This window comes from Terrapene carolina, unplaced genomic scaffold (assembly GCF_002925995.2).
Source record: "Terrapene carolina triunguis isolate 2854851 unplaced genomic scaffold, T_m_triunguis-2.0 Scaffold85, whole genome shotgun sequence".
Lineage (NCBI taxonomy): Eukaryota > Metazoa > Chordata > Testudines > Emydidae > Terrapene > Terrapene triunguis.
This window is the reverse complement of record NW_020664436.1, coordinates 33197452-33209985: the sequence shown is the minus strand read 5'-3', so window position 1 is coordinate 33209985 and position 12534 is coordinate 33197452. Positions and strand designations below refer to the sequence as shown.

General features: G+C 39.8%; 1 protein-coding gene across 1 annotated transcript in view; it reads left to right on the top strand.

Moving 5' to 3' along the window:
* Positions 1–11855: 11855 nt before the first annotated feature.
* MAP3K4 (mitogen-activated protein kinase kinase kinase 4) overlaps positions 11856–12534 on the top strand; it is a 100502-nt gene continuing 99823 nt past the window's right edge. The window contains exon 1 of the mRNA XM_029911044.1: positions 11856–11875. Within this exon, the coding sequence (XP_029766904.1) occupies positions 11856–11875 (20 nt within the window). The remainder of the gene's footprint in view (positions 11876–12534) is intronic.

Genomic DNA, 12534 nt, shown 5'->3' with positions numbered 1-12534 from the left:
AAATTAAGCACCCAAAATAGCTTTCTTGGGGGTTCAGCTTAAAGGTTACAAGCAAACAAAAGCATCTGGGGTTAGCACAGAGGAGATCCAGAAGCCAAAATAAAAAATAAACCTGATTGTGTCTGTCTAAACATTCCCTATCCAAATACTTTCTTCTAGGTATGGAAGATGAATTTTCATACCTGGTTCAAGTCTTACACAGCATTGCTGCTCTGTCCCTGCAGCCCAGATTAAAACGGAGAGACAAAGAGAGAGCTTTTTTCCGTTTTTAAAAAGTTCTAGCCTTCTCATTGGCTCTTTTTATAGAATCATAGAATATCAGGGTAGGAAAATTCCTCAGGAGGTCATCTAGTCCAATCCCCTGCTCAAAGCAGGACTAACACCAACTAAATCATCCCAGTCAAGGCTTTGTCAAGCTGGGCCTTAAAAACCTCTAAGAATGAAGATTCCACCATCTCCCTAGGTAACCCATTCCAGTGCTTCACCACCCTCCTGGTGAAATAGTGTTTCCTAATATCCAACCTAGACCTCCCCCACTGCAACTTGAGACCATTGTGTCTTGTTCTGTCATCTGGCACCACTGAGAACAACCTAGCTAGCCAGGTAGTTGAAGGCTGCTATCAAATCCCCCCTCACTCTTCTGCATACTAAATAACCCCAGTTCCCTCAGCCTCTCCTCTTAAGTCATGTGTCCCAGCCCCCTAATCATTTTTGTTGCCCTCCGCTGGACTCTCTCCAATTTGTCCACATCCCTTCTGTAGTGGGGGCCCCAAAACTGGATGTAATACTCCAGATGTAACCTCACCAGTGCTGAATAGAGGGGAATGATCACTTCCCTTGATCTGCTGGCAATGCTCCTACTAATACAGCCCAATATGCCTTCTTGGCAACAAGGGCACACTGCTCACTCTCATCCAGCTTCTCGTCACTCTAATCCCCAGGTCCTTTTCTGCAGAACTGCTGCTTAGCTAGTCAGTCCCCAGCCTGTAGCAGTGCATGGGATTCTTCCTTCCTAAATGCAGGACTCTGCACTTGTCCTTGTTGAACCTCATCAGATTTCTTTTGGCCCAATTCTCCAATTTGTCTAGGTCACTCGGGACTGTATCCCTACCCTCCAGCTTATCTACCTCTCCCCCCAGCTTAGTGTCATCTGCAAACTTGCTGAGGGTGCAGTCCATCCCATCATCCAGATCATTGATAAAGATGTTGAACAAAACTGGCCCAGGACCGACCCTTGGGTCACTCCGCTTGATACCGGCTGCCAACTAGACATCAAGCCATTGATCACTACCCGTTGAGCCCAACAATCTAGCCAGCTTTCTATCCACCTTATATTCCATTCATCCAATCCATACTACTTTAACTTGCTGGCAAGAATACTGTGGGAGACTGTATCAAAAGCTTTGCTAAAGTCAAGATATATCACATCCACCGCTTTCTCCATATCCACAGAGCCAGTTATCTCATCATAGAAGGCAATCAGGTTGTTCAGGCATGACTTGCCCTTGGTGAATCCATGCAGACTGTTCCTGATCACTTTCCTCTCCTCCAAGTGCTTCAAAATGGATTCCTTGAGGACCTGATCCATGATTTTGCTGGGCATTGAAGTGAGGCTCTAGATCCCCAGGTTCTCTTTCTTCCCTTTTTAAAATATGGGCACTATATTTGCCTTTTTCCAGTCTTCTGGGACCTCCCCCGATCGCCACGAATTTTCAAAGATAATGGCCAGTGGCTCTGCAATCATATCAGCCAACTCCCTCAGCACCGTTGGATGCATTAGATCTGGACTCATGGACTTGTGCATGTCAAGCTTTTCTAAATAGTCCTTAACCTGTTCTTTCACCACTGAGGGCTGCTCACCTCCTCCCCATACTGTGTTGTCCAGTGCAGCAGTCTGGGAGCTGACCTTGTCTGTGAAGACCAAGGCAAAAAAAGCATTGAGTACTTCAGCGTTTTCCACATCATCTGTCACTATGTTGCCTCCCTCATTCAGTAAGGGTCCCACACTTTCCTTGGCCACCTTCTTGTTGCTAACATTCCTGTAGAAACCCATCTTGTTAGCTGCAACTCCAGTTGTGCCTTGAAGTCAGGTGCCCACTCCCTTTTCTTTACCTGGGGACTTTTTAATCCTTTACAGGTAAAGCAAGCAGAGAACAGACCAAGAGGAATTTTACAGCTAACTGGATGGCTGGGTGTCTATCAAAGGGAGCTACTCACCCCCCCACCCTCCCTTCATGTATCTCACTTGTCTTCCCCTGTCTGGAAGCTGCCAAGTTCTGGAAGTGGTGCCATCCACATGGGATAACTCTGATGGCTCTTTACCTCCTCAGGAATCAGTAAGAACCTGGTGGACTTCCTGTGCAGACAATCAGTTACCACTGAAGAGTGGTCACCTTGGTGGTCTGTCATAGCACTGATATTCCTAAATTGGGGAGGACCCCTTTGAAAAACTTTGAAAATTGTAGCAAATAAGTGCTATTGGATGTCTTCCATTTGCAGTGGTCTCAAGAACTTCTGTATGCCTTTCCATTGCTTCCCCTCAGTCATACGCTGATTTCCAAGTTTGGGAGAGACAAAGGCAGGATCGTTCTTGTAGCCAAAACTAACTTGGCTGGCATGGAGCTGACAGACCTACTACATATATCTGTTCAGTTCCCAGACCACCCAGATGTGATCCCACAGCTAGATACTAATCCGATACTAATGCAAAGGCACTGCACTGCATTTTGTGGCTATTGGCTGGGTGAGTGCCACAGACAGGGACTTCTGTCTGCTGGTCTAAGAAATATTGATTATAGAGCAGGAAAAGATCAACCAGGAAAATGCATTCCTCTAAATGAAGAAGTTTTCAATATGAGTAGCCCAACATGGTCTGGACCTGGCAGGCCTTGATAATGAAGATCTTCAACTACTTATTGCATTTAAAGCAGACTGGCCTTTCATTCAGCTCTGTTAAGGTACACCTCACAATTCAAAGTCCATGGTAGCTGAAGACTCTGAAAAGTAGGGATGGAGGGTGGGTCATGGGATGCACACTGTGGTTCTTGAAGGTGTTGTCAGTGTGGATCCCATGACTTGACCTCCCTCCCCACTTTTTGGCATTCTCAGCCTCTGTGGGCTTCAGATCGTGAGGGAAGATAGGAAGGTTGTGACTGCTTCACCCTTCATCCCTTTGCACAGGAGCATGTGGAGGCACAAGGCACAGACACTGATGTTCAAAAGAACTTCAAGCTCGTGCCCAGGAGGTGCATGCACACATACAATGGTATCTGCACTGACTACGTCGTCTCGAAGAACCACAATTACTGTAGAGTAGGTTACTGTTCTATTCATTTAATACTTAGAAACTTTCTTTCGTAACTTTAATCAGTAAATTGTGATCAGCTCCATCAATTTGATTAGTTGGCAGTGGCAGAGATTTCATCTGGTACTATACAAATGTGTTTTTAAAAAAACACAAAAAATTGGGGGACCAGGTCTCTTGCATTTGTGTGGATAGTCCTGGTGGGGTCACCATCATGTGCCCCATGTGTCCATAATTAAAGTCATTGTCAGGTAGGGAGCAGAGAATAATACCTCCTCCATGCACATTTCTGAGTTCCTTCTACTATCTCAGTTCTGTGATAACACAAGGTGCAAACACGACCTCCTTGTTCATCTGGTGTTTTTGTGGAGAATAGGTTTAAAAAACAAACAAACAAAAACTAGCACTACCACTTTTCAGTTAGTGGTGTGATTATTCTTATTTTATGAGGGTAGAGATATTTACTGAGAGTAACTCTTAATCTTTTGAAAAGCATATTGCTGAAGCACTGATTTGCTTAGTAAATTTCAGTGCAGAATATAATTACTCTGTTTTAAAATTTTAGGTTGAAGTGAATTGATCACCTCTCTTTAATGTGGAATATATTCAGGTCTGAGTTTTGTCTGTAGCACAAATTGTCTGGGAAATTCCAGGAAGCTCCTAACTTAGTTTCCCTGACTCTTAAGTCTTGCTAGAAGTCAAAAATATACTCCATAGAAAAAACTTCATTCATTTTTAATATTGTTGCACAGTTAAGTACTCAGATTCAAGAAATGCCCAAGTCAAAGTGGTATAACAACGTTAACTCTGTCCACTTTTATCTCTATAGTATGATATAAGAAGACAGAAAATATCATATTGCCTCTGTATAAATCCATGGTAAGCCCACACCTTGAATACTGCGTGCAGATGTGGTCGCCCCATCTCAAAAAAGATATATTAGAATTGGAAAAGGTTCAGAAAAGGGCAACAAAAATTATTAGGGGTATAGAACGGCTTCCGTATGAGGAGAGATTAATAAGACTGGGACTTTTCAGCTTGGAAAAGAGGTGACTAAGCGGGGATATGATAGAGGTCTATAAAATCACAAGTGGTATAGAGAAAGTAAATAAGGAAGTGTTATTTACTCCTTCTCATAATACAAGAACAAGGGGCCACCAAATGAAATTAATAGGTAGCAGGTTTAAAACAAACACAAGAAAGTAGTTTTTCATGCAACGCACTGTCAACCTCTGGAACTCCTTGCCAGAGGGTGTTGTGAAGGCCAATACTATAACGAGGTTCAAAAGGGAGCTAGCTAGATTCATGGAAGATAGGTCTATCAATGGGTATTAGCCAGGATGGGCAGGAATGGTGTCCCTAGCCTCTGTTTGCCAGAAGTTGGGATTGGGTGACAGGGCATGGATCACTTGATGATAACCTATTTGTTCATTACCTTTGGGGCATCTGCCATTGGCCACTGTCAGAGGACAGGATACTGGGTTTGATGGACCTTTGATCTGACCCAGTATGGCCGTTCTTATGTAGTATGTGATCACTGTGTTAGACTTCCTGTCAAACTTCCTTGACATTTGAATCCCTTACTGTGAAACCTTAATTTTCTTTTAAAGTAGATTTTTCTAAAGAATTTCTTTTCTATTTTTAAAAAGAAAAGAGATAGTTAAAATAAAAAAGGAGCTTAACTTTGCAGGATTTTGACCTTCTGGTGATTTTAAGAAAGAAAGAAAGAGAAAGAACAGCACATCTAAATACCATTATCTGTGTAACTGGTTGGGAAGACTGAACCACAATGGTCTGTAGTACAAATCTTAGGAAAACTAGGAGGGAGGGGGAGAGGGAGTGTGTGTGTGTGTGTGTGTGTGTGTGTGCGCGCGCCAGGAACTATGGATCTTTGAGGCATGCTAGAGGAGTACATCTGTTTTCAGCACCAACTTTGGAAGTGGGATTGCCATATTTGTCTAACCCCCCGCCCTCCCAAATTTTGTGCCTACAGTGTTATAAACACTTTTTTCTCACCCCCTGGGCTGGGATGGCAAGTGGAAACAGGATGGAGATGGGACACAGAATGTTTAAAAATTATGCTGCTGCCATATGGTAGTGACTTCACTGCCATGAGTAGCCTGAAGGGAGAGGGGAGGATCCAGCCTTTAATGATACATTGTTCTCCTGCCATTGGAGTAGATAGCAGAACTAAGGAAGGCAGTCTCATTCAGCAAGGCATAACAGATATGACATTGCAACAATTGATGTAATGCTCTGGAGGATATAGCTGTCGTCCTTAAGCAACCATAATGCAATTAAATAAGAGTTGTGGTATGTGAGCGGAGGATAAGGAGAGAGGATATTTATCTAGTAGTGAGTTAAGGGGAGATATGCACAGGAATAAGGTTCATGTTCACACAAACTTTAGTTAAAATTTTACCCCGGTGGAGTGAGTGGAATGTGATGGGGGGCGGGGGGGGAGAAGATACTTCAGATCCTTGGAGTGAGGATATAATCACGTTTTCTTTTTCTGGGACTCTTATTTTATCATACACAGTTTTAAATTCTGTGAAATTAACACGTTGAATGCCTTTTCCTCTCATGGAACAATTACTAGTTCATTTCTTTAGACACCTTTTATTTTTTCATGGCAATCTTCATTGAAGTGTAAGTATATTTTGCACTCCATATAATTGCTTCACATCTGACCCTCTCATTGTAGAAGAGAGCATTGTTCCACTCTTCCTCATTAACCCAACAGATGGTGACTTTAAAAAAATGTTTTTTTTTGTTTTTTGTTTTTTTTGCTTTCAGATGTGTATAAAGTAAGCACTTGCTCTCCTATCTGTTTCTATTAGGTCTCAGTCAGATTTTGAGGTACGCTTTAATACTTTATAAAGTTGGACAACAAAAACTCGAAACAACTGAGAAAGCTGTATCATTTTGTTGTCCAACTTTAATTTATCTACTCAGTATTCTTTCTCCCTGCATCTCTCTGGAAATGACATTAAAATTAATTTTTGCATGTTTTATTTTTGATAGCGTTTTAGTGTCCATTAGTTACTCAGATCATTCTTTTGTCTTTTCTGATGAGAGCGCAGTTAGAGGAGGTTCAGAGAAATAGTAGTGTGGGTACCAGAGATGATAGTTATATTAAATGGATTAATCTTAACACTGTGTGATGGTTTTTTTTCACTTTTAGTGTGACTAAGTCTATTATAAATTATTATTTCATATTACTGGTTGGTGGCAGTATAGTATGCTCTTATCCTTCTCTAGCAAATAGGTCAGTCTTGAAAAAACATTGTCACTCAAAACAGTTGAATTTTTGGAAGTAGGAAAATATCTGTATATTTTCCTAGTGATTATAGGAGTCTCTTTACATATAATGTAGATTGTGGAAATCAGTGTCCTACGATGTGAAACTCTTTTCTGTTCTAGAGTAAAATTTACTTGCATTTTTTCCCCCGCAGCCTCCCTTCCCTTGTTAGATGAGGGGGCATTTGGCACCCAATCCGCTAAACACTTACACACTTGAGTTACTTTACCCACATGAGTAGTCCTATTGAGCTGATAAGTTATAATTTTTTCATTATATTGCTTTCTTGAATACACTGTAATGCCTTGTGAAAAATGGAATTTTTGCACATTTTATCAAATGGACTGTGTACCAAACAGTGAAATTGCTGTTTCAAATTTATTGATAGTGTAAAAATGAAACTTTAGTTAGTAATCACATTATATATAACTGTAAATGATATTTTATGGACTTGTGTTTTGGTTGAAGCACACAAGTATCGCATCATTATAATTAAGTCTAGTCTAATATTGTTTAGGCTAGTCCAAATCCAACAGTAAATGTATAATGAGTGATGGCATTGCTGCAGTAAACATTTGGATGAAATGACTGTAGATGTAGAGCCATGGTGGAGCAAATTTTAAATAATGATTAAAAGACTTTTTAAAAAATAATTGATATAAATAAGATTGAGGCTTAAATTATTTGATAATTTGTGCTATTGCAATTGTAGATGTATAACGAATAGACTATTTTATAAACAACCTAGTATTTCAATGCGATTACTTGTAGGATGTTTTATTTGAATTTTTCAAAATTGCTGTAGACAAAAACCCAAATGTTAAACTATAGCCCTAATGCTGCACTTAAACGGTCTCGCATGATATTCTTATCGATAAACTAGGCAAATACAATTTAGATGAAGCTACTATAAGGTGGGTGCATAACTGGCTGGATAACCGTCCTCAGAGAGTTGTTATTAATGGTTCCCAATCCTGCTGGAAAGGCATAACAAGTGGGGTTCCGCAGAGATCTGTTTTGAGATCGGCTCTGTTCAATATCTTCATTAACAACTTAAGATATTGGCATAGAAAGTACGCTTATTAAGTTTGCAGATGATACCAAACTGGGAGGGATTGCAACTGCTTTGGAGGACAGGGTCATAATTCAAAATGATCTGGACAAATTGGAGAAATGGTCTGAGGTAAACAGGATGAAGTTTGATAAAAACAAATGCAAAGTGCTCCACTTAGGAAGGAAAAATCAGTTTCACACATACAGAATGGGAAGAGACTGTCTAGGAAGGAGTACGGCAGAAAGGGATCTAGGGGTTATAGTGGACCACAAGCTAAATATGAGTCAACAGTGTGATGCTGTTGCAAAAAAAGCAAATGTGCTTCTGGGATGTATTAACAGGTGTGTGGTGAGCAAGACTTGAGAAGTCATTCTTCCGCTCTACTCTGTGCTGGTTAGGCCTCAACTGGAGTATTGTGTCCAGTTCTGGGCACCGCATTTCAAGAAAGATGTGGAGAAATTGGAGAGGGTTCAGAGAAGAGCAACAAGAATGATTAAAGGTCTTGAGAACATGACCTATGAAGGAAGGCTGAAAGAATTGGGTTTGTTTAGTTTGAAAAAGAGAAGACTGAGAGGGGACATGATAGCAGTTTTCAGGTATCTAAAAGGGTGTCATAAGGAGGAGGGAGAAAACTTGTTCACCTTAGTCTCTAAGGATAGAACAAGAAGCAATGGGCTTAAACTGCAGCAAGGGAGGTTTAGGTTGGACATTAGGAAAAAGTTCCTAACTGTCAGGGTGGTTAAACACTGGAATAAATTGCCTAGGGAGGTTGTGGAATCTCCATCTCTGGAGATATTTAAGAGTAGGTTAGATAAATGTCTATCAGGGATGGTCTAGACAGTATTTGGTCCTGCCATGAGGGCAGGGGACTGGACTCGATGACCTCTCGAGGTCCCTTCCAGTCCTAGAATCTATGAATCTAAGTAAGCTTACTCGCAGGAATAATTAATTCCATTGACTTCATTGGGATTATTTGTATTTAAAGGTAAGCATGTGCATAAATGTTTGCAGTTTCAAAGGCTAAAAATATAATTAAACTTTTCTTAGCGGCATATACTCCTTGTCACTTCAAAACCAAATTGCTTCTGTATTAACAATGAAATGTTGTTTAGATTTGTTTTGGTAGGTTAGCAAAGTTATTTTGAACTTTTTTAATACACAAAGGAAAAAAAAATAGCCTGAAGTTAGTCTCCTTAGCATATATTTAGGCACTGAAGGGTGGGATTTTTCAAAAGCATTAATTGATTTAGGTGCATGAGTCCTACTGATTTCAAACTGCCGATTCTGATGGAAGGATATAGATTGTAGGGACATAGCCTGATTGAAGCTTTCTTGACTTGTGCTAGTTCAATGTAAGTTACAGATATAGCATGGTCTGTTGGCAGATGGATTTTATGGTTTGAGTTTGTGGTGTTCTTGCAGTAAGGGTTTTAAAGAATCCCTCAACTGGTTTTTTTCAGCATAGATGATCATTTTAAGTATGAAATTTGTTAGTAGAAAAAAATCTCTATGTAAAATCTAAAATTCTCCTAATAATTAGGATTCTAATAGAGAAGTATAAAACATCCACTTCAGCAATTTAAGACTATAAAATGGGAAGAAAGTAGGGAACTAGCAATGTTACTAAAATATATACACCTCTACCCAGATATAACGCTGTCTTTGGGAGCCAAAAAAATCTTACCGCGTTATAGGTGAAACCGCATTATATCGAACTTGCTTTGATCCACCGGAGTGCGCAGCCCTGCTCCCCCCTGGAGCATTGCTTTACTGCGTTATATCCGAATTCGTGTTATGTGGGTCGCGTTATATCGGGGTAGAAGTGTATTTAAATAAAAATAATTTATATTTTAAAAATGATTTAATTTTTTATCATTTTTGTCCACCTTGTGTAGGACTTGATTTTAAAAAGCAGTCTCTTTTTTTGCATCTGCAAATAGTTGTGCCCTTAAGTATTAGTAATTGTCAAACTTGCTGGTGCAGAGTAGGCACATTGACATCTATTTGTGCCAAAATAGTCTGCATTGAGGCCAAGCTGAAAATCGGGCCCTTAGTTGTTTGTTATAGGTGTATTCCAACACTGCCACAAAATTGGTGTCTCCTCTCTTTAAAATTATATTTTGATTTCACCTTCATATTTAGATTGCTTTGTGATTTATGCAGTATTGAGCGTCTATCATCATACGAAAATGTTCTGATCTGTTGAATTTCATGTTTGTCTGTTTGCTAGCCATGCTATTCAGTGTTAGGAGTCATGCTTATTTTCAAACCTATTTCTGCAGAATTTGCATGTTGATGTTGAAATAAATGGTTTTATTTCTGTTTTTATCGTAGAACATATACATGAAAGCATATTAATATTGTCATTATGATAGTACTCAGAGGTCCCAGTTATAAGAGAGAGATCATGCTGCTAGCTGTATACAAATATAAGAGACAATCATTGCCTCAAACTGCTTATTTTAAAGGCAAGACATAGAAGAGTCAGGGTATATGGATAAAACAGCGAAGCCTAGTGATCAGAGGGATGGTAGGCATATAACAACAATTACAGCCAACTAAAATACATTCAAAGAAAGTTAAGGTTGCAAAGTCAAGCTCTCAGAAGTTAGGTATGCCAGAATTAAGGTTCTCTGTGCAACCTTCATTTGGTCTCCTTGTGTGTATAAATTGATATTCTTATTACATGCTCACTTAGTGTTTTTTTCCTACAGGACCCCTGCATCATTCAATGAATAGATAGTTATTCAATTTCTATTTATTTTCAGAAACGTATCATGAGAAATTTCAACCTGAACACTTAATATGTATATTTTTTATACCATTTTAAAGACAGGATTACAAATTTGGTAGATTAAGATAATAGTATTGATGTAATCTACTTCTGCTTCTGTAAGGCATTTTTGTTGGTACCGCATCATAAAACAAAACAAAACTAGAAAGATATAAAATTAACATGGCACAGATTAATGGGATTAAAAGTGTTTCTAGTGGAGTCCCGCGGGGATCCTTTCTTGGCGCTACACTATTTAACATTTTAAATAATGACCTGGAAGAAAACATAAGATCATCACCGATAAAGTTAGCAGATGACACACAAATTGTGGGAGTTGTAAATAATGAAGGCAGGTCACTGATTCAGAGGGATCTGGATGATTTGATAAACTGGGTTTTAATGTGACTAAATGTATACATCTAGGAACAAAGACTGTAGAGCATATTTACATGAATGGGGACTCTATCTTGGGAAGCAGTGACTCTGAAAATGATTTGGGGTGGAGGAGATGGATAATCAGCTGAACATGAGCCCTGTTCTATAGATATTGATCTCAAAGGCACAAAGAGTTAAAGGTGTTTAGTGTTGGACAGTGAGAGAGTTTATAAACAGTGATAGACAGGTTTGGGGTTATTTTTAAACAGAGCCCTTCGTTACTTGGCAAACACCCAAAAGCATTCATACAAATTGAAAGTTTATTAGTTAAACACAAGAAAGAACAAGAAATTAAAATAAGCATTTGTATTGAAACTGTAGTTGATTAATTATGCAAAATGGACAGCGAAACTCTATCAAAGTCTCTTTCCTTTTGGAATCAAAATACCAGTCTCTTATTTTCTGAACAACCTTTCTTTATTGAAAAGGAAAAGGTTAATTTTACTCACTGTCCTGATGTGAAGGGCAGTCACTTATCTCGTTCATAAACAGATGCAAGTTGGACGAGAGGGTAGAAAAGATGGGTAAAATATGGCTTTGGGTGATGTTTTTTGGAACATTGTACTACTAGGTAGTTACGAGTGGATGCTTTGGCAGGCAAGCCGACCATGATACCAGCTGCTTTAACCCTGGTTAATTACAATCTAGTCAGGGCTGTCATCTGGTTGGAGCTTACTCTTTAGACAAGGCAGGTTTGGATGATAGCAGTATAGGTGACTTCAGGATTCGATGAAAAGCCAAGAGAGTGAGACAGGCTAGAAGGAAAGGAATAGTGGAACAGAAAATAAAACAAGGGAAGGGGAATGCAATACAGGATCTTGTGTGCCTTTGCAGTGCTGCTTATTAGGTATCCCCATTGGTGGCCTAAGGACTGGATGTCATGATAATGTGATGACTTTCAGTGCTCCCAGGTGAAAACAAAGTTCCTTAAACAGGAGCAAGATAACCCTTCTTCTCAGAAAGAAAGTCCTTTAGATGAGTCAAGATGAGCTGCAGTGCTGGCAGGTATGAGGATGAGCTAGGGGAAGATGAGATGAGACAAGGTGAGCTGGGATGCAAGTTGGGACAGGAGATGAGCGGGAGAGCTGAACTGAATGGATCTTTTTTCTAAGTCTCTCTTTAAGAAACCCCAAAAGGGAAAAAAGTGGGCAGCATAGTTCAGCCCCTCATTATTTTGTCCACCAATTAGGCGTAATATCTATCACACCAATTTTGGTCTATTAACTTCTGGTTCCACATCTTCTGTTTTTACCAAGCATGATTTGAACAGTCCTTAGATTATATCCATGTGGCCTTTTTGGTTTAGAGCAGTGGTTCTCAAACTTTTTTTTTTTTTTTTCATGGACCACTTGAAAATTGCTGAGGGTCTCGGCGGACCACTTAATGATCTTTCCAAATGTTGTTTGTACCGTTAGCTAACGATTGTAAAGCGCTTTAGATAAAAGCGCTATATAAAAAAACCTTCATAATAATAAACATTTTTTGTTCTACAAATAAAAGCACACAACTCAGATTTTAATATCCGTAGTCTTACCTTTCTAATGCGATGGATGTGCCTTCTCTCCCCCGCCACGGCAGCCCCCGAGCCTGGGCTGGGAAGGAGGGGAGGGTGGCGTCTCTTCCCTGCCATGGCAGCCCCCGAGCTGGGGCTGGGAAGGGGGGGG